The sequence below is a fragment of the Myodes glareolus genome, chromosome 9 (assembly GCF_982192425.1).
Source record: "Myodes glareolus chromosome 9, mMyoGla1.1, whole genome shotgun sequence".
Lineage (NCBI taxonomy): Eukaryota > Metazoa > Chordata > Mammalia > Rodentia > Cricetidae > Myodes > Myodes glareolus.
The window spans coordinates 23,463,582-23,486,200 of record NC_142034.1 but is presented as its reverse complement, the minus strand read 5'-3'; the positions used below and the strand labels follow the sequence as shown (position 1 = coordinate 23,486,200).

General features: G+C 43.3%; 1 protein-coding gene across 1 annotated transcript; it reads right to left on the bottom strand.

The window, feature by feature from the left end:
- Positions 1-6,435: 6,435 nt before the first annotated feature.
- On the bottom strand, positions 6,436-15,980 carry Krt26 (keratin 26). Its single transcript, XM_048450638.3, has 8 exons — positions 15,538-15,980; positions 14,507-14,589; positions 13,400-13,556; positions 13,106-13,267; positions 12,897-13,022; positions 11,668-11,885; positions 9,200-9,258; positions 6,436-7,713 (listed from the first exon to the last, which is right to left on the bottom strand). Exons 1-8 carry the CDS (start codon positions 15,973-15,975, stop codon positions 7,562-7,564), a joined length of 1,395 nt encoding a protein of 464 aa, XP_048306595.2. The 5' UTR covers positions 15,976-15,980; the 3' UTR covers positions 6,436-7,561.
- Positions 15,981-22,619: the final 6,639 nt, after the last annotated feature.

Below are 22,619 nucleotides of genomic sequence, written 5' to 3'. Positions count from 1 at the left end.
AGCAATTTTCAAGCAAAGCATGCGTTATTAATGCAGTCACCTAATTGTGTAATGCCTCTCCTGAACTTGTTTCTCCTAACTGAAATTTTATGTCCCTGACCAACGTTTCCCCCTTGTCCTTCCATGTGATTATTGAGGCTGAATATCTCTCAAAGACCCACCGACAGTTTCTGTAAAGGAAGGTCTTTTAAATCAGGCTGTTTTCTTGTAATTTAGTCAAGTTCTTTATATACTTTGAATACTAGCGATCTTATTAGAGACTGGGTTCGCAGCGTTTCCTCACTGTGTGCGGGTCAGTTCTTTACTCTGTTTCATTTTTATTATTTTTTTTTGTTCTGAGGAAGCTTTTTAGGACTTTATAGTTCTATGTTTCTAATGTTGCATTTGATGACTGTATTTAGGTTTTCTTTTCTCCCCCCCCCCCCTCTTTTTTTTAGCATTTGCCATATTTCCAGAGGACTTAAGTTTAGTTTCCAGTACCCACATCAGGCAACTCACAACCACCTACAACTCCAGCTTCAGGGGATCTGATGCCCTCTTTTGGCCTTCATGGGCATTCACACACACACATATGTGGCACACACACACACACAGATACACACACACGTACACACACACATATACACACACGCATATATAATTAAAGATAAAATATATCTTAAAAAAGTTTATCCAGACATGTTGGATAAATTTTTTCTTATGTTTTTCTCTAGGAACCCTAATTTTCAGGCCATATTTTTAGCAGTTAAATCCATTTCATGTTGGTTTTTGTATGGAGGTAAAGTGAGGACCCAAAGTCTTCTCTCCATTTCCTCCACATTAACAACTGAAGACACTACCCAGTGTGTAGTTTGGGGATTTTAAAAGAATAAATTGATTGTAAATGCGTGGGTTTATTTCTGGTCTCTCTTCTTCCACCATGTTGCTGGTGTGCTTTTGTGTTGGTACATGATACTTTAAATTACTGACATTGGTAGTGAATTTTGAGATCAAGTGGATTGATGCCCTCAATCTCATTCTTTCCTCTAACTGTTCAAGACGATCTGTGATTCCACATGAACTTTAAGACTGTTTTTTTTCTAACTCTGTGAAAAGGTGTACTTAGTTTTAATAGAGATTTTATTGACTCTGTGTATAAACATTTTAATCATTTCAATTCTTATCCATGAACATGAGATACATTTACATTTAATGTTCTTTTTGATTTCTTTCATAATGTTTAAAAATGCATTTATTTATTATTTTGGGAATTTTATATAATGTATTTTGATATTTAACCCCACAACCTCACCTCACACCCTAACTTTCCAATTTTGTGTTCTCTTAAAAAAATAATCCCTTGGCTACAATTTATGCTGCTAATTTACTCCCAGGAGCATGTCTATGAATAGATTGCCTATTGTATAACATACCAGGAGCCATACCCTCAAAACAAGATGAACTCTCTCTCCCTGGAAGCTGCCAAAGGTCTGCAGCCCCTCCAAACTTCTACCTCCCCCTCCCCAAACTCCTGCCCACCCCCCAAGCTGCCAAGGGTCTGCATCTGCTCCTCGTTTGGGGAGTTATTAGTGTAATGATCCTTTACCTCCCGCACTACACTTTTCTCTTAGGTATTTTTGCTCTATGGTAGACGAATTGCTTTGTTCTGTGATGCTTTGTGATTCCTGAGTAGAAATGCCACTGATTCTCACTTGTGGATATTGTTTTCTACAACTTTACTGAATTCATGTATTAGTTCCAACAGGTTTTGATAAGGTGTTACAGGACCGCATGTGTGTGTACATGTCAGAGGCCAACTTCTTCTATTGTTCCTACCTGTATCTTTAAAAAAATGTTATTATTGTGTATCCATGTGCTTTTAATGTATTTATGATATGTGTGTATTCCACAGGATGTGTATGGAGTCAGGGACAACTTTGGAGAGTTGCTTCTCTCCTCCTATCTTTATTTGGATTCTAAGGATTGAGCTCAGGTCCTCAGAGTGGCATGGCAAGTGCTTTAACCACTGAGCTGTCTTGCCACCCACCTCTACTTTAGTTTTTGAGATAGGGTCACTCACTGAACCTGGAGTTCACCATTTTATCTAGATTGACTGTTCATCAGGTCCTTAGGATTCTCCTGTCTCTCTACCCCAGCCCTGGGATGGCAGACTAGGTGCCAAGTCTTACTTTTACCTGGGAGCTGGGAATCTAAACTTTGGTCCTCATGTTTGCACAGCAATTCACCCACAGAGCCATCCCTAACCCTATGGAAGATTTAAAAAAGAATAGCAGTAATGGGGCGTATGTAAGGGCTTAGTGATTAAGAACAAGTACTTCTCAATTCCCACATTCACAATGAGTGAATGAACAGGGTTCACAGCTAAGTAAGATGACTGATTAGCATCGTTGCTATTATTGTTATTATTTATTGTTATTATTTTGTCCCAGAAGCCTGCATAACAGTGCTGAGAGCTAGTCAGGAGGGAGGACACGTTCTGAGCAATCATTACTGTGACTTCTCCATATCATAGAGCCAGTGTGTGTGTTGTCTTTAGCCATAGGTCTGTTAGGAAAAATCTTAAGACGAGCCACTCCCCCAACACAAAAGAACTCCAACCAGAGCAGATTAAACCATATTAAATGCTGTGTTTAATAGATGACACACTCCTGGGTGGCCGGGAGGGCATGGTGAGGGAGAGGCAGAGGGAGCACACACGCAAACCCAAAACCACGTATTTCTCTTTTCCATGTGAGCTTAAATATCCTGTGGGGGGTCAGTGCTTGGTAGGCTGGGAGTTGGAGTCCAAGCACAAAGCGCTTAGCAGGCTGGGAGTTGGAGTCCAAGCACAAAGCGCTTGGCAGGCTGGAAGTGACACTTCCAACTCAATATTACAAGGGCCTTATCATCAAGTTCTGGTGGACAACCAAGAACGATGGCAATAGTCTGTATTGTTGAGAGTGTGGTGGTTTGAAAGAAAATGGCCCCCAACTGGGAGGAATAGCTCTGCTGGAGTAGGTATGGCCTTGCTGGAGGAAGTACATCACTGTGGGGGTGGGCCTCCAGGTCTCTTATGCTTAAGCTTCGCTCAGTCGACCGACTTCCTGTTGCCTGCGAGATATAGAACTCTCAGCTACTTCTCCATGCCACTGTGCCCCCCCCCCTCCCCCGCCATGATGATCTATCTGCCTCTGCCTCCAGTGTACTGGGACTGAAGGCCCGTGTCACTGTGGCCCCTACAAGACTGGTCTTTTGTTCCATCGTGGCCTTACTTTGATCTGCCTGCTGTGTATTCACCGTTATGTTATTGTTAGTTCACTGTTAAGAAAGTCTAGTCAGGTTGGGAGTTGGGGAAAGAACATGACAAAATTGTATGTATGAAATTCTCAAAGAATAGATAATAAAATCACAAAAGAGCAAAAGAATGTCCAGTGAAAATTTTGTACTGGGGAGACTTATTTATTTATTATTGTAAATATTGACTTTTTGGAAACAAGGAAGACTGCTAAACTTCCTTGTCTCCATAAGGAGTTGTTTCCATCAAAGGCCTGTACTACTTGTAAATCTATCAGGGGGACAAACAAGCCTGTCTATCTGCTTAAGAAGGAAAGCGTGAACACAGAAAAGTGGTAACCAGCTGATTCTTGGAAAGAAAGGAACTCTATTGTGAATAAGGAGGCATCATATGATTCCTGGTAGTCATAAGATGAAGAGGGTCCCTTGCTGGGATTTCTAAATAGTAAGTTTGCCATGTGTTTTGAGTAGAGTGTCTCTACTCTTCAAATTTCTAGGAACCAGCCTCTAAGTGACCCTAACAATCAGAAGGAGAGTTAATGAAACATTTGGAGGAAAACAGTAGCCTCAGGTAGGCAGGTGTCCAACAACCAGACTTAACTGGGTGGGGTTCGGGGAGGGAGGTACTAGGGAAGGACCTGGAGGTAAGCTGGCAGAGAAGAGAGCATGGGTAGAATGTACCCCAACTCTGTTAGTAGCCCTGCTCTTTGTTGAATCATTGGTGACTCCGCATGGAAGAGCCTGCCTGTTTGTGGGCTCCCCAAACAGAGGAATCTTACTGAGAAAATAGAACGTGAAATTCCTATGCTGATTCTATTTTGCACATCAGGACTGTGATATTTAATCTTGGCTTGTCAACTCAATTAGAGTCAACCAAGAGACCTGCCTCTGAGTGAGTCTGCAAGGGTATTTCCTGGAAGGATTACTTGAGAGGGGAAATTCTTCCGGCTCATTCTAGCAGTAGCCTAGGTATAAGAATGTCTGAGGGGGAAAGCTGTTGCTGTTTTGCCTGCTCGCCTTTGCCTCTTGCTAGCCTGTGCATCTCTCCTGTTGCTCCTGCAGCTTTTGCTCCTCCTGCTGTCATCATCCTTTGCTGAGATCAGAACCCAGCTCCTTTGGCCTTCCAACATGAATTGAAGGCCAGTGGCCCCCAGGAGTCCTGCACCCTGTCAGCAGCAGATTGGGACGGCTGAGGCATCCAGCCTCTTGGACTAAGTAGTTACTGAGTTCTTACCCTCTTCAGCGTGAAGATTGCCACAGCTGGACTACCTGGACTGTACTGTGTCAGATGATGAACAAATTCTCTTTGTATATATACTTATTCAATCAGCTCTTCCCCTCTAGAGATAAATGCAATACCTCTGCTCACCCTGGGTATGGAAGAGATTTGCATCTGAATTTAGGTCCCACTATATATCAGCCCTGCAGCCTTTGGGAAATTCCTTAATCTCTTTGAATATATATTTGAATATATATATATGTATTATATATAAACTGAAGATAAAACATGGAACTTATAATTTTTAAAGAAGATGAAATTGGTTAATGCATTTAAAGTATATTTAAGCACACTCGATAAATATAAGCTATTGTCACTCTAGTTCTGCACCCAGTAGCACTTCTAACCTGACTTAATCTAACTCACACTCTGAAATGATAGCTTCGAGCATCACAACTGGGGACATTCATGACAACAGACCCTGCCAAGGGAACAATCAGCTAGGTCAACGTCTTGGATCTGCAGGTTCATCCCCTTCAAGCTACGTCAGCGTCTTTAGCAAATGTCTCTGGGTCATAGTCATTACACTGTATGGGAGTTGGGAGAAACAGCGGTCAAGACAGAGATGCACCCTCAGAAGAGTGAGTGCTGCTGCTTTGAATTCCATGTGGTCTATACCCCAGTTCATCGAAGGCCTTCAGCGATGCCAGCCATGCATGTTGGAGAACCAGGTTATTGCATTGCTGCCTGCTTTATTTGGCCACAGTGGAAAAACTTCCTTAACTGAATGTTCTAGTGATTTTTCAACCCTGGCTGCACTTCCCAAGAAGGCTGGGTCTGATTTTCAGGTACAATATTATTTTTTATTATATTATTTCCATTGCTTTTAATTCTTTGGGAATTTATGCACTCACTGTATTTTGATCATATTCACCCCTATTCTTCCCATAACTCCTCCCAGATCCGTGCTCCAGCCCCCTCGCAACTTCATATCCCTTCCATTTTTATAACCCATTGACTCCATCTGATTTGTGCTTCTCATATACACATGGGTGTGGAGCCACCCACTGGAGAATGATCTACCTAATAGGGGTCACACCCCCAAAAGAAAACTGACTCTCCTGCTCCTGGAAGCCATCAACTGTCAGTAGCACCTCAGCTAGGGGTGGGGCTTATGAGCCCTTCCCTGTTTCATTCGTGTTTGTTGGTTGGCCTGATGTTGTGTTCATCTTGTATGGGCAACCGCAGCGGCCAAGAGCTCATGAGTGCTGTGACCCCGTTATGTCCTCAAGACGTGGTTTCAATCTGGTCCTCCATGGCTTTGACTCTGAAGAGTTTTTTCCCCTTTCCTGAGATGTCTCCTGAGCTTCGAGGGAGGAGGTGTGCTATAGATATTCCGTTTATGACTGAGGACTGTGTGGCATGAGCGTTTATTCTCTTCCCTTTGATGAGTTGTGAGTTTCTTGGCTAATGGTTGTCTACCGCACAGGGTGAGGCATAGTTTTGTACTTAGAGGATGCCAGTAAGATTTAGAAGCCCTGTCCTGCTTGAGTGGGGACAATTCTAGGCTTGCTTGGTTATTACCATGGGGCTGGGGAAAAGATACGCATATTACAATGTGGAAAAAGAGCTAGCTAGGTTCACATTTGAGAACATCCCTGGATCATTCATCTAAGCATCAGAAGAGTGAACAGACCCTAACGGTCAAAGGATACATTAACTTCTGCATCTCTAGAAGGCCAAATAGGTCACTGAACAGTTAACTGGGATTTGGGATCCAAGGTTAGGGATGGTGTCCTTTCTGCTTTTTACGTTTATTGGGGCAAGTGTGACCGTGAAGTGAAGGACAACATTTTCTTAGTTCACCCTTGGTCTGGTCATGTGAGAAGCAGCTGTGGAAATTAAAAAAAGGCAGATATATAAAAATAATTTGTTCCAGGAGGTGGTGGTGCATGCCTTTTATTCCAGCATTCAGGGAGACAGAGGCAGGTGGATCGCTGTGAGTTCAAGGCCAGCCTTATCTACAGAGTGAGTTCCAGGACAGAGCTACACAGAGAAACCCTGTCTCGAAAAACAAACAAACAACAAACAACAGACAAACCAACAAACAAAATTTGCAGTAGAAGAACTCTTCATGAGATGGCTAAAGGTTCACAAAATAAAAGCAAAAACTACCAAGACTGTCTCATTTCCTGGAAAGGCTTACAAAAGTATTGGGGCAGGTTTGAAAGATAGGAACGTTATGGTGACGGGGAAGGAAAGGCTTAGAGTATGACCTGCCTTTTCTCCTGAGAAAGGTCAGAAACTTCAGAAATCCCTGGTGAAGCCCAAATGGCCTGAGAGACACTACACGACTTTCCCCAAAGACACCTTGTCTAGCTAAACTGTACATACTTATAACCTCCATCCTCTTCTCACGCCTAAATCTAAGCAACATCCCCATTGATCCATCTTCTACCCTTCATTACAGAAGGAAATACTTCTAACTTTTAACCATGTTACAAGCTGTGCCCTTTGAGCAATGTTAAAGAAACAAGAGGGGCGTTTCTTGTAACCTGTGGAGAGATAACTTGAGAAGCAGCAAACTCCTGCATATACCTGTGGTAGAGACGCCTAAGTGTTTGCCGGGAGGCAGAGGCAGGCAGATCTCCATGAGTTCGAGGCTAGCCTGGTCAATGAAGTTCCAGAGCTGTTAACACAGAGAAACCCTGTCTTGAAAACCAAAAAAAAAAAAAAAAAAAGGAAAAAAAAAGCCCATGCTAGGGTATACTTCATTCCTGCCCTATGGACCTGAGTTTCAGATTCAAGTTAAAAATGTCTTTTAGTAAATCCCCAACTCTGCTTCATATTGGCTTCATAATGGCTTTCCACAGATTTCTTTTCTCTGTCCAAGAAGGGTCCCAGCACCTCCATCTGCATTACCCATGACAGTGTGAGAAGTGGGGAAAGGAAACCTGAGTCTAGTCCTTTGAGGAGTTTTAAGAACAGGCACACATAATTTTCTTATGTTACTTGATCACTGGAATTTTGCAGGGACAGCCTTTTGTTTTAAGGACGATCTTTCAATCACTACAGGGCTTTGGAAGGCACTCGTTGCTCCATGGTAATGTTGCTGATTTTAGAAGATTTTTCTTCTACCGAGTGCACTCTCAGGGAAAGGAGGCTGCCGAGTTGATCTAGCTCTTCAGCCACTGTTCTGGCAAACGTCTCTTCTGTTGAGTCTACAATGAAATCAGGGAAAGGTCAGTGCTCAGTCTTAATAGGGGAAAAGTACTTAGTCATGGCAGGTCTGTTTTTAAAAACTGGTTTTTGTAAGTTTGAAGACAATTGAGATACAACGCTGTGTTTAAAGTCAGCATTTAACAAGATCCATATTGATTGCTTGAACTCTTTCTTCTCTCTCTTGTTCTCTCTCTCTCTCTCTCCTTCTGTCTGTCTGCCTGTCTCTCCTATGTCTTTCTCTTTCTCTTTCTCTGCAATGGGTACTTGAAAGTACAAAGGAAGTATGCATTAAAACATCAGGCCTGGAACAATCAATGCCCTCCCCTCCTTCCCTCCCTCCCTCCCTCCCTTCCTCCCTCCCTCCTTCCCTCCCTCCCTTCTTTCCTTCCTCCCTCCCTATTCTCCCTCCCCCCTTTCCCTTTTAGAACTAGAGGTTGAACTCAGGGACTCAAAGCATATAGGCCAGGGCTCCATTTCTCACCTGTATGCCCAGCCCTCATTTCACGCTTTATTTTGAGACAGAGTTCCATTAAATCGCTCAAACCGGCTTCTGCCTCACTCTATGACCAAGACAAGGGTAGAATTTACAGCCCTCCTACCGCAGCCTCCCAGCTACTTGGGATTGTAGGTCTGCTTGGCCAGGTCTGGCTAATGCTTTATTTAAATACCAGCTTGTCTTAGCTTAGCAACTTAAAAGAAGCTCTTTTATTATGTAGTAAAACTAAAAAATAATGCATTCTAGGCACTAAAGATGTTGGAGGGCTTATTCTTTATGACAGCGATTTTATAATTTCATCATATCTATTCTACAGGGATATAAGATATAAACATTAAGGATTGTCAGGTGGGTATGGTGGTACAGATCTGCAATCCTAGCATGTGATAGGCAAAGGGCAAAACAAGAAACAAAACAAAACAAAACAAACAAAAAACTATGTGTTCCAGGCCAGTTTGAACCACAAAGCAAAACTTTAAGAAAAATAAATAGACAGATAAGAAATAGATAGATAGATAGACAGATAGATAGATAGATAAAGCCACAATAACCTTACTGGTTAATTCACTAGATCTAAACTGAAAATCAAATTTAGTTAACAAAGAAGTAACTCATTTGATAACACTGAGAGGTTTATGAAGAATCACCCAGGGCTGCGGGGATGGCTCAGTGAGAGACGCTCTTGCTGTATGAGGGACTGAATCCAGTCCCTAGCAGGCAGGTACAAAAGCCAGGGTGGTGTGCAGGCTTGTAATCCCAGCAGGGGGGAGGCAGACACGGGGCACTCACTGGCCGGCCAGCCTGACCAAACTGGCAAGTTCCAGACAATCAAGAGCCACTGTCTCAAAGGGCAAGGTGGAGAGCAGGCACACACGCGCGCGCGCGCGCACACACACACACACACACACACACTCACATGCACACACACTCACATGCACACACACTCACACGCGTACCCAGACAGAATTAAACTGAAATCCCGTCCATACCATTGATTTCACTGGCAGGCTTGCCATCCTTTGCTCTGTAGCATGTGGGCTCACTTCTTCTGTGAAGAGAAGAGTAGATTATTATCCTTTTCTTCCAACTAGAACCTCATAAATGATTGTGAATTGGAAATAGTGGTTTTTTAAAATTAAAAGTAACTTATTGCTCGCCGCCAGCAAACAGAGTCTATTTGAAACTATGCGGCTACCAAGAAGCTGCACTTGGCTCCTGTCATATATGTGCACGAGTGTGTTATCTACATATATGCAGGTGCCTGTGGAGGCCAGGAGAGGGCATTAGATCCCCTGGATCTGGAGTTACAGGTGATTGTGAGCTATTCGACATGAGTGCTGGGAATTAAACTCGCTTTTAACTGCTGAGTCATCTCTCCAGCCCCAGAAATAATAATTTTGGAGTTCTAGTTTCAGTAAGTTTTAAATTGTTCTATTTAAAAGGGACTTTAATAAGCTGTTTGTGACTTCAGCATCGTGAAAAGAAATTAGATGGCTGTTTATGGCCAGACATCCTCTTTTCCATCTAAAACCATCTAAAACTCAACAGTTCAGTGCCTGCTTGTAGAAGGAGCTGGACCAGGTTCTGTAGAAAACAGAGATCTAGTCAGGCACGGTGGTGCATGCCTTTAACTCCAGTACTTGGGAGGCAGAGGCAGGAAGAGCTCTGTGAGTTTGAGGTCAGCCTTGTCTACAGAGCTAGTATCAGGAAAGCCAGGAATCAGTTACACAGAGAAACCCTGCCTTGAAAAACCAAAAACCAAACCAAAGCCAACGAGCATAAACCCCCCACAAAACAAAACAAACAAACAACAACAAAAAACAGAGTAGCATTTAATGTTAGAAAGACAACACATTCATGTAAAAAGTTATGTTTTATTTTTATTTTTTTTCAAGACAAGATTTCTTTGTGTAGCCTTACCTGTCCTGAGACTCACTCTGTAGACCAGGCTGGTCTCAAACTCAGATATCTTGTCTGCCCCTGCCTCTCAAGGACTGGGATTAAAGATGTGCGCCACCACTGCCCGGCAAAAAAGCTATGTTTTTAACATTGCTTGAAAGGTACTGTAAGTTAAGTGAAGACTGAATGGCTTCTAAACAGATCTTTACGGCGACTGGGTTGCCTTGGCCAGCCCTGACGTGAGGGTTTGTGCCTCGTCTTATTATATCTTGTTATGCTGTATTTGGTGGACATCTCTGAGAGGCCTGCTCTTTTCTGAAGGGAAACAGGAGGAGGAAGAAGAGGAGGAGGAAGAGTGGATCTTTGGGAGATGGAAGGTACCAGGGTACTGGGAGCAGTGGAGAGGGAGGGGAAATTGAGGTTGGGATGTATTGAAAAAAAAAGGCCAACATCAACAAAAAACAAACAAACAAACAAAGAATAGTCTGAAAAGACCCCCTCACCCCGACTTCAGAGACTGCAGAAGAAGGCCGTTTATCCAGTGTGAAATGGGCAACCGTTTAGTAGCAGCCGCTGATGACCAAGTAGGTTTTGAGAGTCAGCCTCTCTCAAGGCACTGTAGCTTCACAGTGAGGTGCTGCCGCTGAGAACAGCGGTTTTGCTATATTTCCAGCTTTACCAAAGAGGTAACTGTGCTTCAAAGAGGCTTAATCTGAATATATTCAGATTCACCCAGGATGAGATCCACACCCAGGACTGCGATTCTGGGGCTTTTGGGGTCTTGGCTAACAAACTCTGATGTCTCTCTATGCCATCTCAGGAGGTAATGTGCTCACCACAATACCACCAATGCAGTGAAATCTTCTTAATCATCATTCTGAACTAGGACAGAGTGTGTGTGTGTGTGTGTGTGGTAACTAGTGAGGTAACACAACAGACTGAGTTATGAAAAAATGTATTTGAACAACAAGCATAAAAGAAAGCAAATTTTTCCTTGGACCAGAGTACTGGAATGACTGAGGGTTTTATAGTTAATTGTTCTTCATATAATTATGCACACAAATGGTTTCCATACGTAGATTGTTGATTTCTAGGCTATGTGTGGGGCCCATGCCTGTAATCCTAGTACTCAGGAGGCTGAGGCAGGAAGACCACAGAGTTCAGGGTCTGGACTACGTAATGAGACTCTGTCTCTAAAGGTCATCATCAACAGCAATCACAACACTCAAGCCAAAGAACCCCGTGAGTTTTGATTTCAAATTTCTGTCTGTTTTTGTTTCATTGAATGCAATATTGTACACACACACACACACACACACACACACACACACACACACTTTCATTGAATGCAATATTGTACGTACACACAATTTTAAGAAGTTATGGGATGCAATATGCTATATATCATAAAATAAACAGAACATATACTAAATGTGTAATATATGCTACACTTTTGTATTAAGCACATAATACACTTCGACAATATGTGACTTGTATAACAATTGCATGCAAAAGCCCAGTCACTTTGCGCTGGGTCGTTTTGCACGCCAGCACTCACCGCTCCTCTCCATCTAGTAAGTTGCAGTACATGCCAATCTCCTTCTCTAGACACGTTTTGATGCCTAGCAGCTGCTCATGCTCCAGCTTCTGCCCCTCGGTCTCCGTTCGGATCTGCTGCAGCTGCTCCTCCCGTACCCTGATCTGCTCCTGGATTTGCTGGAGCTGAGCATAGTAATTCCCTTCGGTCTCAGCCAAGGAGCTCTCGTAGGACTGTTTCTGAAAGCAAAGCAGAGCGACGTGCTAGGAGGGGGGCGACATAACCGCATGTGTACGAGAGGGGTACGTGTTCTCAACCGAAAGTCAAAACTGGCGGGATTCGTGGAGAAAAGAACGTTGACATTTGGGATTGGTCGTGTCAGAAGTAACGCTTGTGGATGCAATTCCTGTCACTTAATATATTGTAGTCACTTAATTATGGGATTCATATTACTTAATATAGCACATTCTAGTCATTTATATATATTACATTCAATGTTTTAAACATTCGTCTTATAGGGGCTGGAGAAATGGCTCAGCAGTTAAGAATACTTGTTGCTCTTGCGGAGGACCTGGGTTCCCAGCACCTTCATGGTGGCTCTCAAGCATCTGTAACTCCAGCTCCAGGGAATCTGACATCCTCTTCTGAGCCCACAGGCACCAAACACATACGCAATATGCATACATACATGCAGGCAAAACTCTCATAGACATCTAATAAAATATTAAAAATATCCAGTGTACACATGTATTTACTTACCTATGCACATAAAATGTTAGGTTTTGGATGTGGTTTGAGTATGTCCCCTCAAGAATTTATGTATCCAAAACTTGGTTCCAGTATGGTGATATTAAGCTATGTGGGGACCTTTAAGAGGTTGGGCTAGCGGAGGTGGTGATGGTGGTGTTAAGAAGTCACTAAGGGCTCTGCTCTTGGAGTAAGTTGATTTGGTTCTAGTCAGACACTAGTTAGTTCTCCAGAGTTATTTTAAGACAGTTGAATTCTAGCTTTGTGTCTTATGCTCAAACTTTTGTAATGATGCCACTCACCATGATGTGATGTAGCTCGGGAGGGCCTTGCCACACTCGGGGAGTCGGGGCCATGCTACCTGGATTTGCAGCTTCCAAAACCGTGAGTAAACAAACCTAACCTCCCCGCCCCCTTTTGTAAACAAAATATCCTGCTTGGGGTGTTTTGCTGCGGCAGTAGAAAGTCAGGAGATGGACAGCTCCGGTTCCGTTCCTACGTACTATCGCTGAGATGGACTGAAGTTCTATTTCCAGAGTCTGCAGGTTGCGTTTCAGCTCCATCAGCTCATTTCTGGCCGCCGTGACTGCTCCTGCATCATCTGAAATCTGTCGCTGTAGTGTCGCGCTCTGAAGAGGAATTGACACAAGGGTTAGTAACCCGTTCGACTGTTCACCCAACGAGCCCTTCCGTTTCCTGGCCGCGGATATACCTTCTCTTTAAAGCAGGCCTCGGCATCTTTGCGGTTCTGCTCAGCCAGATCTTCGTATTCAGCCCTCATGTTGTTCAACATGGCGGTTAGATCCACGCCGGGGGCCGCGTTCATCTCCACATTGATGGTCCCCCCTGATGCGTTTTGCAGGACTCCCATTTCCTGGAAAGAGGTAGTCATTAATACCCAGGGGAGGATTTTGATCGACACCCACACCCTGGTATGGACCAGATAGTGGGCGTGAAGAAGGAACCGGTGTGTGGGTGTGTGAGGCTGTTCTGCAGGCTTCCTTACCTCCTCGTGGTTCTTTTGGAGATAAGTCAGCTCCTCGCTCAGAGCCTCACGCTGGATTTCCAAGTCGGTCGTAGAAAGCGTCAGCTCGTCCAACACTCTGCGAAGACCGTTGGTGTCAGCATCAACACTCTGGTGTAGAGCAAGCTCATTTTCATACCTTGAAGGGTGCAAAGGTGTTTTAGGATTGTGATTACCAATGGATATCACGTGTAAAGACACTTGGTATGCTGAGGGGTAGGTGTTCTGATTCTGTGTGTATTTCTGAGGCTTCGTGCCATGTCAAACTATTGATAGTTTGAGATACCTATTAGTTTATAAGTACTTTTTTGTATGTGTGAATGTGTTTGCACATGCGTGTGCATGTGGAGGTCAGAGGTCAATATCGGTGTCTTTCTCAATAATTTGCCACCTTCTTTTGTGAGACAGGATCTCTCTGTGAACCTGGAGCTCACCAGTTTGTCCAAACTGACTGGCCCTCAAGCCCCTCCTGTCTCCACCGCACCAGCATGGAGTCACACATGTGTGTTGCTATTCCCTTCTTTTTATGTGGCTGCTGGGGGTGTGAACTTAGGTAGACCCTCACGATTTTGTGGCAGACCCTTTACCCACATCCCAGCCCCTAAAAATGCATTATTTTAGAGGTGTTACTTTTTCCCAGTTGATCTTGGTCATCCAATAACATATCAGAATAAAATAGTGTCAGATTTTTAAAAAAAATTATGATAGATCTTTTTATAAGGATGTATTAAATTCTACTTCTTTGTTGATCTAGAATGGCTTCATTAAAATTGTTCTTTTTGGGAGGTTAGAGAGGCGGCTCAGTGGTTAAGAGCACTGACTGCTTTTCCAGAGGACACACATCTGGTTCCCAGCACCCATATGGTGGCTAACTACAGGCTGTAACTCTGATTTCAGTGGATCCGATGCTCCCTTCTGGCCTCCAAAGGTACCAAGCACACAAGTCATGCACAGTCACACATGCAAAACACCCATATGCATAAAATAAAACACATAAAAAACAGGTTTTCAAAGCAAAAGATACACTCTCTAGTGCGACTGTAGTCTTTTAGCCATTATTAATAATAATCTTTCCCCACTTTCACCTACTTCATCTTGAAGTCATCGGCTGTGAGCCTGGCATTGTCATTTTGAAGAATAAGGTTGGCATTACAGGTGGTCATAGAAGCAATCTGGATGGGACAGATCAAAGGACATTCCAACATCAGTGTGAATCTCTCTTAGATATTTATATTGGCATCTTTCTTTGGACACTCAAAGAAACTTGGTTTTGGGTGTAACTCAGTGGTAGAGATCTCACCTAGTGTATTAGACAACACCACCAACAAAAACCATGGATAAAATTCATATAATAAGGAGCCCTGCAGATAATTTCATTGTTACTCATTGAAAAGTAGGAATTAAATATCAAAACCAAAAAAAATTAATGCAGCGTCCTCGTGGCTCTACATGCTAGGCGAACACTCTGCTACTGAACTACGTCCCCAGCTCTTGTTTCAGTTTTGATTTCGAGGCAGGATCTCATTAAATTGCCCAGGTTAGCTTCACACTGTGATCCTTCCGCTTCGTCCTCTGGGGCGGCTAGGATTGCAGGACCTTATCTCCAGGCCTGGTTCAATTAGATTGACGTTGAAGCTATTTCTCTTTGACTATTTGATTCTACATTTTTGAAAAATTATTAAATAGTGTACTTAACTCTGGGAACAAAGTGTGGGCAAATTCCACACCCCATACAATGGCTAAGTACATTTGAAATGAATGAAAGAATTAAGCTTGATTATGACGAGAGTCACAGGCATGCTGGGCCAAAGCTCCATTATATATTATATCTATTATATTATACTATATCTATTATATTTCTATTATATCTATTATATTATATATCTATTATATTATATAAATCTATTATATTTCTAGCTTTATTTCTTTAAATTGAGATAGGGTCTCTAAGTTCCCAGGTCAGCCTCAGCCCTGTGATCCTCCGTCGCAGCCTCTTCAGTAGCTATGATTAGCGATGTGTGCCACCACACCCCACTGCTGTATACTTTTTAGGTTTCCTTTGCTTTGAGTTGTGCCCGCCCCATGCCTATAGCTACAGTATGGGAATCAGCCGTTCTTACCTGTCTTTTCAGATCCTCGATGACTGAGAAATACTTGCTGTAGTCATGGTTGAGTCGACGACCACTGCCAGGCCCAAATTTCTCATACCAGTCCTCGATCTTCTTCTCCAGGTCAGCGTTGGACTCCTCCAGGGCACTCACGTGGTTCAGGTACAATGCCAGGCGGTCGTTGAGGTTCTGCATGGTCACCTTCTCATTCCCAGAGAGAAGCCCAGACTCGTTGTTAAGGAAACCAGTGCTGTTCGCCCTTCCTGACACCTCGTTGCCATTGCCAAAGCTTCCTCCAGAAGAGATGCCCCCAAGGGTGCAAGAAAAACTGCTCTCTGCTCCAGGCCCAACACACACATTCCCAGCCACAAAGCCTGCCCCTCCCCTGGACAGCCTGACAGACCCAGCTCGAGAACAGACCCTGGAACCCCCAGAAAATCGAAAAGACATGGTGACAGGACAACCCAGCGACCTTCTTCCCGAGAGAGGTGCAAAGTCAAAGTCTATCTTCCACGGGGTGGCAACCCCACTGGCTTTTATAGGATTCAATCTTAGCCATGCTGATCTGTAATAAAACATTAGTCGTATCCTAATTGCTATTTTTCATAATTGGGTGATTTTTAATAGTGTCCAGTAGGTGGCAAAGTGCCCCAAGGATATTTTTTATATATGAAGAAGGTGCCAGGTACGGTGATCCTAATTCATAGCCTCGCAGTCTTAGTAAGACTAAATCATAGGCCCGTAGATCACAGCGAGGAAGCCATCATTTGTGTTACCAAGATGAGAGTTTACATCTTTTGACCCCTGGAAAAGAGCAGAGACCCTGCTTCCCACCAAGAACAAAGAAATATTTGCTCCCTGTGGGGGTAGAAATGCACTAAAGTATCTCAGTTGACTTGACTGGGCATTCTCCTTCCTACTTGAGACAGAAGCTCTCCATATTTAGCGATCTCTTGCCAATAAGAAATCTTGACCTGATCAGTTTTTGCACATGCATATATATATATATATATATATATATATATATATATATATATATATATATATGCATATTCACCGGTGTCTGCATGTGCTGGTGCACATGTGTGTGATTGTATGTGCACACAGGTCGGGCGGCCAGAGGGCAACTTCAGCTGCTGTTCTGCCATCCACCTTGCTTCTTTTTTGAAGATGGGGGTCTCCTTGGTTTGTAACTTGTGATGTAGGCGAGGCTTGCTGGCCAGGAAGCCCCAGAATCTGCATGTCTCTGCCTCCCCAGTGTTGGGATGGTAAGTGGAAATCCAAGACACCCCCATTTTTTTCACAGTCCCTTGGGATTGAATTCATGTTCTTATACTTGCATGGCAAACACTTTATTTACTGAGCTCTTTCCAGCTCCTTGTGCTTGTTTGCAATCAGTTGAAAATGAGTAACAAGCTCTATAGTAACTTTTGGGATGGGTCTCATGTAGCCAAGGCCTTTGAACTCCAATTTTCCTCTCTCAGCCATCTGAGTCCTGGGATTGCAGACACTTGCCACTGAGCCTGGCGAGAGTTTTTTTGGTCTAGGAGCAAAACATCAATTCACTGGCTACCGAGACTCCAAATTGTTTGCCTTTTATCCTCAAAATATACTTTTTGAGACAGATTCTCACTATATAGCCTGGGTTGGCCTGGAGCTCACCATGTAGAACAAACTGACTCTGAACTTCTCTTATCCTCCTCTGCCTCTGGCTCCCCAAATGCTGAGATTTCAGGCATGCACCGCCCCACCCCATATTGGTTCTCTAGTTTTCATCTATGTACGTAAAACACTGTGACGCTGAGACACGAGTTTCACGTTGATCAGTGGGGAATGAAATACACGAAAGAGGGCGCTGTTTCCATCACTCCCTAGGACATTCACAATGTGGTACCCAGGCCACTGGTTGTCATGGGCAACAGATGCTTTCTTCTTTTCCACAGAGCCCTGTCTCTTCCTGCTTCGCTTCTCTAGGAACAGATGAATAGAATCACACCCGACAGTGCCAGTCAAAGGCTTCAATGAGCAGCTCCAATAATGAATGTCTGGAAGATAGTCCGAAGGGCACAGACCCTTTATAAATGTTAATTATTTGTATTATTATAATAAGGTGGACACATCAGGCAGGGTCAGGTTGCTGTCACTTGCCATGGGTACAAACTGATTGGCCGACTGCTAACAGGTTTAGTTCTGAAAACATGAATTCTTTCCCCAGTGAGATTTTTCAGTGTTATAGATACTGAATTTTGAGAAATAGCAGACTTTTGTCACTACAGTACAAGAGCTGTTCAGTGGACTATAATGTCTGCATTTGGAAAGCACAAATATTTAAAAATAATTAACACAAAACTGTAATTCAGACCATACCAGTGTTCTCTAAGATTTCTAAATTATATCCAGAGAATTATTAGTGATTTTGCTGTGGCTTGGCTAAATTTTTACATTTTTGCCAGTGTTTCCCACACATGAAAGAACCAAACAGTGTGTTGGCAGAGTAATAGTTTGTAAGACTGACTTTTTTTTTTTTTAGATAAGAGTGCTAATGAAACTGCAAAGTATTATTAACCCAATCTATTTATCTCCAGGTAGCTTATAAATACCAATTAACTTATCTTTTGTAGAATACGTTAAGCATATATTATTAGAACCATTTTGGAGATGAGCTGGCTCTGGAAATAACATGTCCACACAGATCACAGACTTCTCTGTCAAAGCAGGCCGTATGATGCTTAACTTCCGGAAACACATTCGGTGTTTCCACATAGGATGTCTCTTTACGTCTCTTAACAGATTTCCTGTAAACTAAGGGTTTTTTTTAAGTTTATTTTTTTGTGCATATATGAATGTTTTGTCTGCATGTATGTCTGCGCAACGCTTGCCCGGCTCTGGTGGAGGTCAGAAGAGGGTGTTGGGTCTCCTGGAACTGGAGATACAAATAGTTGTGATCCACCCTGTGGGTGCTGGGAGTTGAACCCAGGTCCTTTAGAACCAGTGCTCTAACATCTCCCTAGCCCTCTGAACTAAAACTTTAAGAGTATAAATATACTTTAGTCCTTTCTGGAAGTAGAAGATGACTTGAGCAAATCCCCCAGGTCGCTTCTATCAGTGTCTTTGCTTCTTCAGGTTACAGACTCATGGTCAGAAAGCAGTGTGCAGTGGTATCTTTCTTCATTTCTCAAGAACCTACTAGGTACTCAAGTGTCATGTTCTTTGTATGTTGCTGGCCTCCAAAGGAATTGAACTGAATTGAACTTTAGCTTTCATGATGTTTTAATGCCTCACTTCAGCCTGAAGCTTTTCGTTGCTGTCTCACATGATGCCAAGCCTGAGGACTTGAGTTCGATTCCAGGACCCACGTGATAGAAGGAGAGGACTTACAGAAGCAAACTGTCCTCTGACTTTCACATGTGTGCATGGCATGCTATGTCTACATGCCCACGTCTACACCCACACAAAATAAATAAAAAACAATGTAAAAACTGTAAAGATGGATATTTTATATCTCTCTTGGGTATTTTAGAAAAGCATTTTATTCAAAAACTTTTTTATGTATGTAAATATGTTTATGTATGTAAGTGCCTGCATGCTGCAGTCTGTATGTGAAGATCACAGGATAACTTCCAGGTGTTAGTGTTCTCCTTCCACCATGTGGAAGATCCTGGGGATCCAATTCAAACCTTCCCACTGCCACCTTGCTTGCCTGGAAAACACTTTCTTGGATATGGACGAGGTTTATTTTGTCACTAAGAGTCTTTTGTTTCTTCTGAGAATCAGGCTGTGGTCTGTTAGTGCCTCGCCAAACGGCTGCTTTGCAAAAGAGATCATGACTAGAGCTAGCACCCCTTTTCACTAGCGGGAGGGTGGGGCCCCGGAGTTCCTGGTTCTCACCAACAGGGCATTAGGTTGCAGCTAAGCTCAGACCGTGAGTCAGTCTGTCTGAACTCCAGTGCCTCCAGTTATTAGTTGTGTGGTTCTGAGAAAATGACTCCGCTGCTCTCTGACTCAGTTTCCTTACTCATAAAACGATGATGACCACGGCATCCACCTTATAGCGTGGTTGTGGGGACCAAGTGGTTTCTAGACTATACCTTCCTATCCTTTTAGCCTGGTTCCAGTAGAAAGAGTTTATTCCCTTAGTTTGGATGGTTTGATGATCAGACATCCAAAATGCCGAAGGAAATCTAAGCTAACTATTGAGTCGTCGAAAATAGGCTAAAAAAGAATTTTTGAGAGTTGGTTTTTTTATGATTTTTTTTGGTGTTTGTTTTTGGTATGAATGCTCCATCTGCATGAATCCCTGCATGCCAGAAGAGGTCATCAGGGCATTAGATCCCATTACAGATGGTTGTGAGCCACCATGTGGCTACTGGGAATTGAACTCAGTACCTCCAGAAGAGCAGTCAGTGCTCTTAACCACTGAGCCAGCTCTCCAGTCCTGAGAGTTGTTTTAACTCACAATAAAATTCAGAGGAAGGTGCAAAGGTTTCCCACAGACTTCCCACCATCATGCATTGCCTTCCCACTGGTCCATGTGAGCAACCCTCTCTGGAGCAGAGGCTGTGTTCCACAGATCACTGACTGACACGCCATACTCACCAGAGTCAATGGTTCACGTTGAAGTTCACTCTTGGTGAACCCTGTTGGCTGGACAATTGTGTGTTGACCCATGCCTGCCCTCATGGTAGCATCTAGACTACTTTCCTTGTTCTATGAATCCCTTGACTCCCCATTTATCCTCCCTTCTCAGACCTTGGCTACCACTGATCAATGTTACTGCTTCCGCAGTTTTGTGTTTCCCAGGATGTCAGAGAATTGGCCTCCTACATGATGTAGTCTTTTTAGATTGGCTTCTTTCACTTAGTAATAGACATTAAAGTTTTCTCTCTGTCTCTTCATGGCATGCTAGCTCTGGCTAATGCCCCATTGTAAGAATCTGTCATCATTTATTTGGTCCTCTGGAAGAGCAGCAAGTGCTCTTAACCACGGAGCCATCTCTCCAGCCCCTCCTGTGCAGATTTTTGTGTGGCGATGTTGTCATCTCCTTTGGATAGAGGAGTAAAGGATCCACTGGTTTCCAGTAATTGCTGGATCGACTGGTCAGAGAGTGTTATGAAGTGTTTAGCTTTGTAAGAAAGAGCCGGATGAACTGTCTTCCACAGTGGCTAAGTATTTCTGACTGTAGAACTATATGCAAGAGATCCTCTCCGCCCCGGTTTTGATATAAGAGTAGAGGATGTAAAAGTCAGTTATTCAGAAAATGAAGTGAGTGTGTTTGTCTTAGCCTTACCTGGGTATGTTGTCTTAGTTGTATTTTTGAGGCTAGGCCTCGTGTAGCCCAGGCTGCCTTCTGTCTGTAGCTAAGAATGACCTTGAGCTTCTGGTCCTCCTGCATGCACCTCCCAGAGTGCGGATACAGGGATGTGCCACCACACCCAGGGTTTATGTGGCCCTGGGATAGAAACGAGCCCTTTGTGCATGTTTGGTTAGACTCTCCAGACTAAACTACACGTCAGCTCCTATTTTCAATTAATTAATCAACTTTAATTTTTCTTTATTCTTGAGCATTTCATACAGGGAGATAATGAAATATGATCATATATTCCCTTTCTAATTAATTGAATGAGAAAGGTTTCCTGCAGTCTGGGCATTTGAACTCTTGATCTCCAGTTGATGGCAGTGGTTTGGAGAGGTTTAAAAGGTATGGCCTTGCTGGAGGAGGAATGTCTCTGGGGCCAGAATTAGAGAGCTTAGAACTTACCACTTTCAGTTCACTGTTTCTGTTTTATGCTTGTGGTTCAAGATGTCATCTGTCAGCAGTCTGTTCCAGCCACCATGCCTGCCTGCTAGCTTTGCCCTGACATCATGGACTCTGACCTTCTAAGCCAAAAGAAATTCTTTCTTTTGTAAGTTGCCTTAGTCATGGTGTTATATCACAGTGACAGAAATGTAACTGATATGTCTCCAATATATGCCCCTCCCAACTTCATAGTTTTTTTTTTCTTTTATAGCTCACTAAGTCCAGTTAGTGCTGCCCATATGTGCATGGGTGTGGGCCATCCATGGAAACCCACCGGTGGTCATATTTTCCACAAAGAATTATTTTCTTCTCCCCAGCAGCTATCCGCTGCCAGTAGCTCCTTGATAAGGGTGGTCCCTGAAGAATCGTCTACTCCATCTCTACCAGGATGTAGTCTATTTGATCTTGTGTAGGTAGCCACATCTACCTCCATAACTCACAGCTGTGAGTTCTCAAACACAGTAGCCATTTCAATTCCAGAAGACAGCATTCCACAGCACTCCTCTGGAGGTGGAATTTTCTAGCCCACCAGCCAGTTCCCAAATAACCGCACAGAGACTTATTCTTATAAATGCTTGGCCAATAGCTTAGACTTACTACTAACTAGCTCTTACACACCAACCCATATTTTTATCTATGTTCTGTCACATGGCTCAGTACCTTTCCTCAGTATGGCATATTCATCTTGCTTCTCCTACTGACTTTGCCCTTCTTCATCCCAGAGCTCTCTCCCTGTCCTGCATGTCCTGCCTAACCTCTTCCTGCCTAGTTATTGACCATTTGGCTCTTTATTAAACCAATGAGAGCAACATGTCTTCCCAGTGTACAAAGATTATTCTACAGCACCCTTCCCCATTCTCCAGATCTTATATTCTTTCCACCTACTTTTCCACCTCATTCCCTGAGCTGTGGACTCTCACTCCCCTATCAGCATCAGTCGCCATCAATTAGCTCCTTAGCTAGGGGTGAGACTTCACCAATTCCTTTGCCATTGATGCTGAAAATTTGATTGGTTTGGTATCGTGTGGGTCTTGTGCACAGAGTCAAAGCTGCCGTGAGTATGCCATGAGCAATACAGCCCGGTCATGTCCAGAAAACACTGGTGTTCAGCCCTCTTCCACTTCTCTGGCTCTTGCAATCTTTACCCCTCCCCCTTATGCAACCTCTCTCTTCTCTTAAAAAAATCTACATGTATCATTTTTCTTTAGGATGTTCCTGACTCTTCAATTTCCTATTTTCACTTCCATGAGTCTACTATATATACAAGATCATTTATCTGTATTTTATATGTATGAGT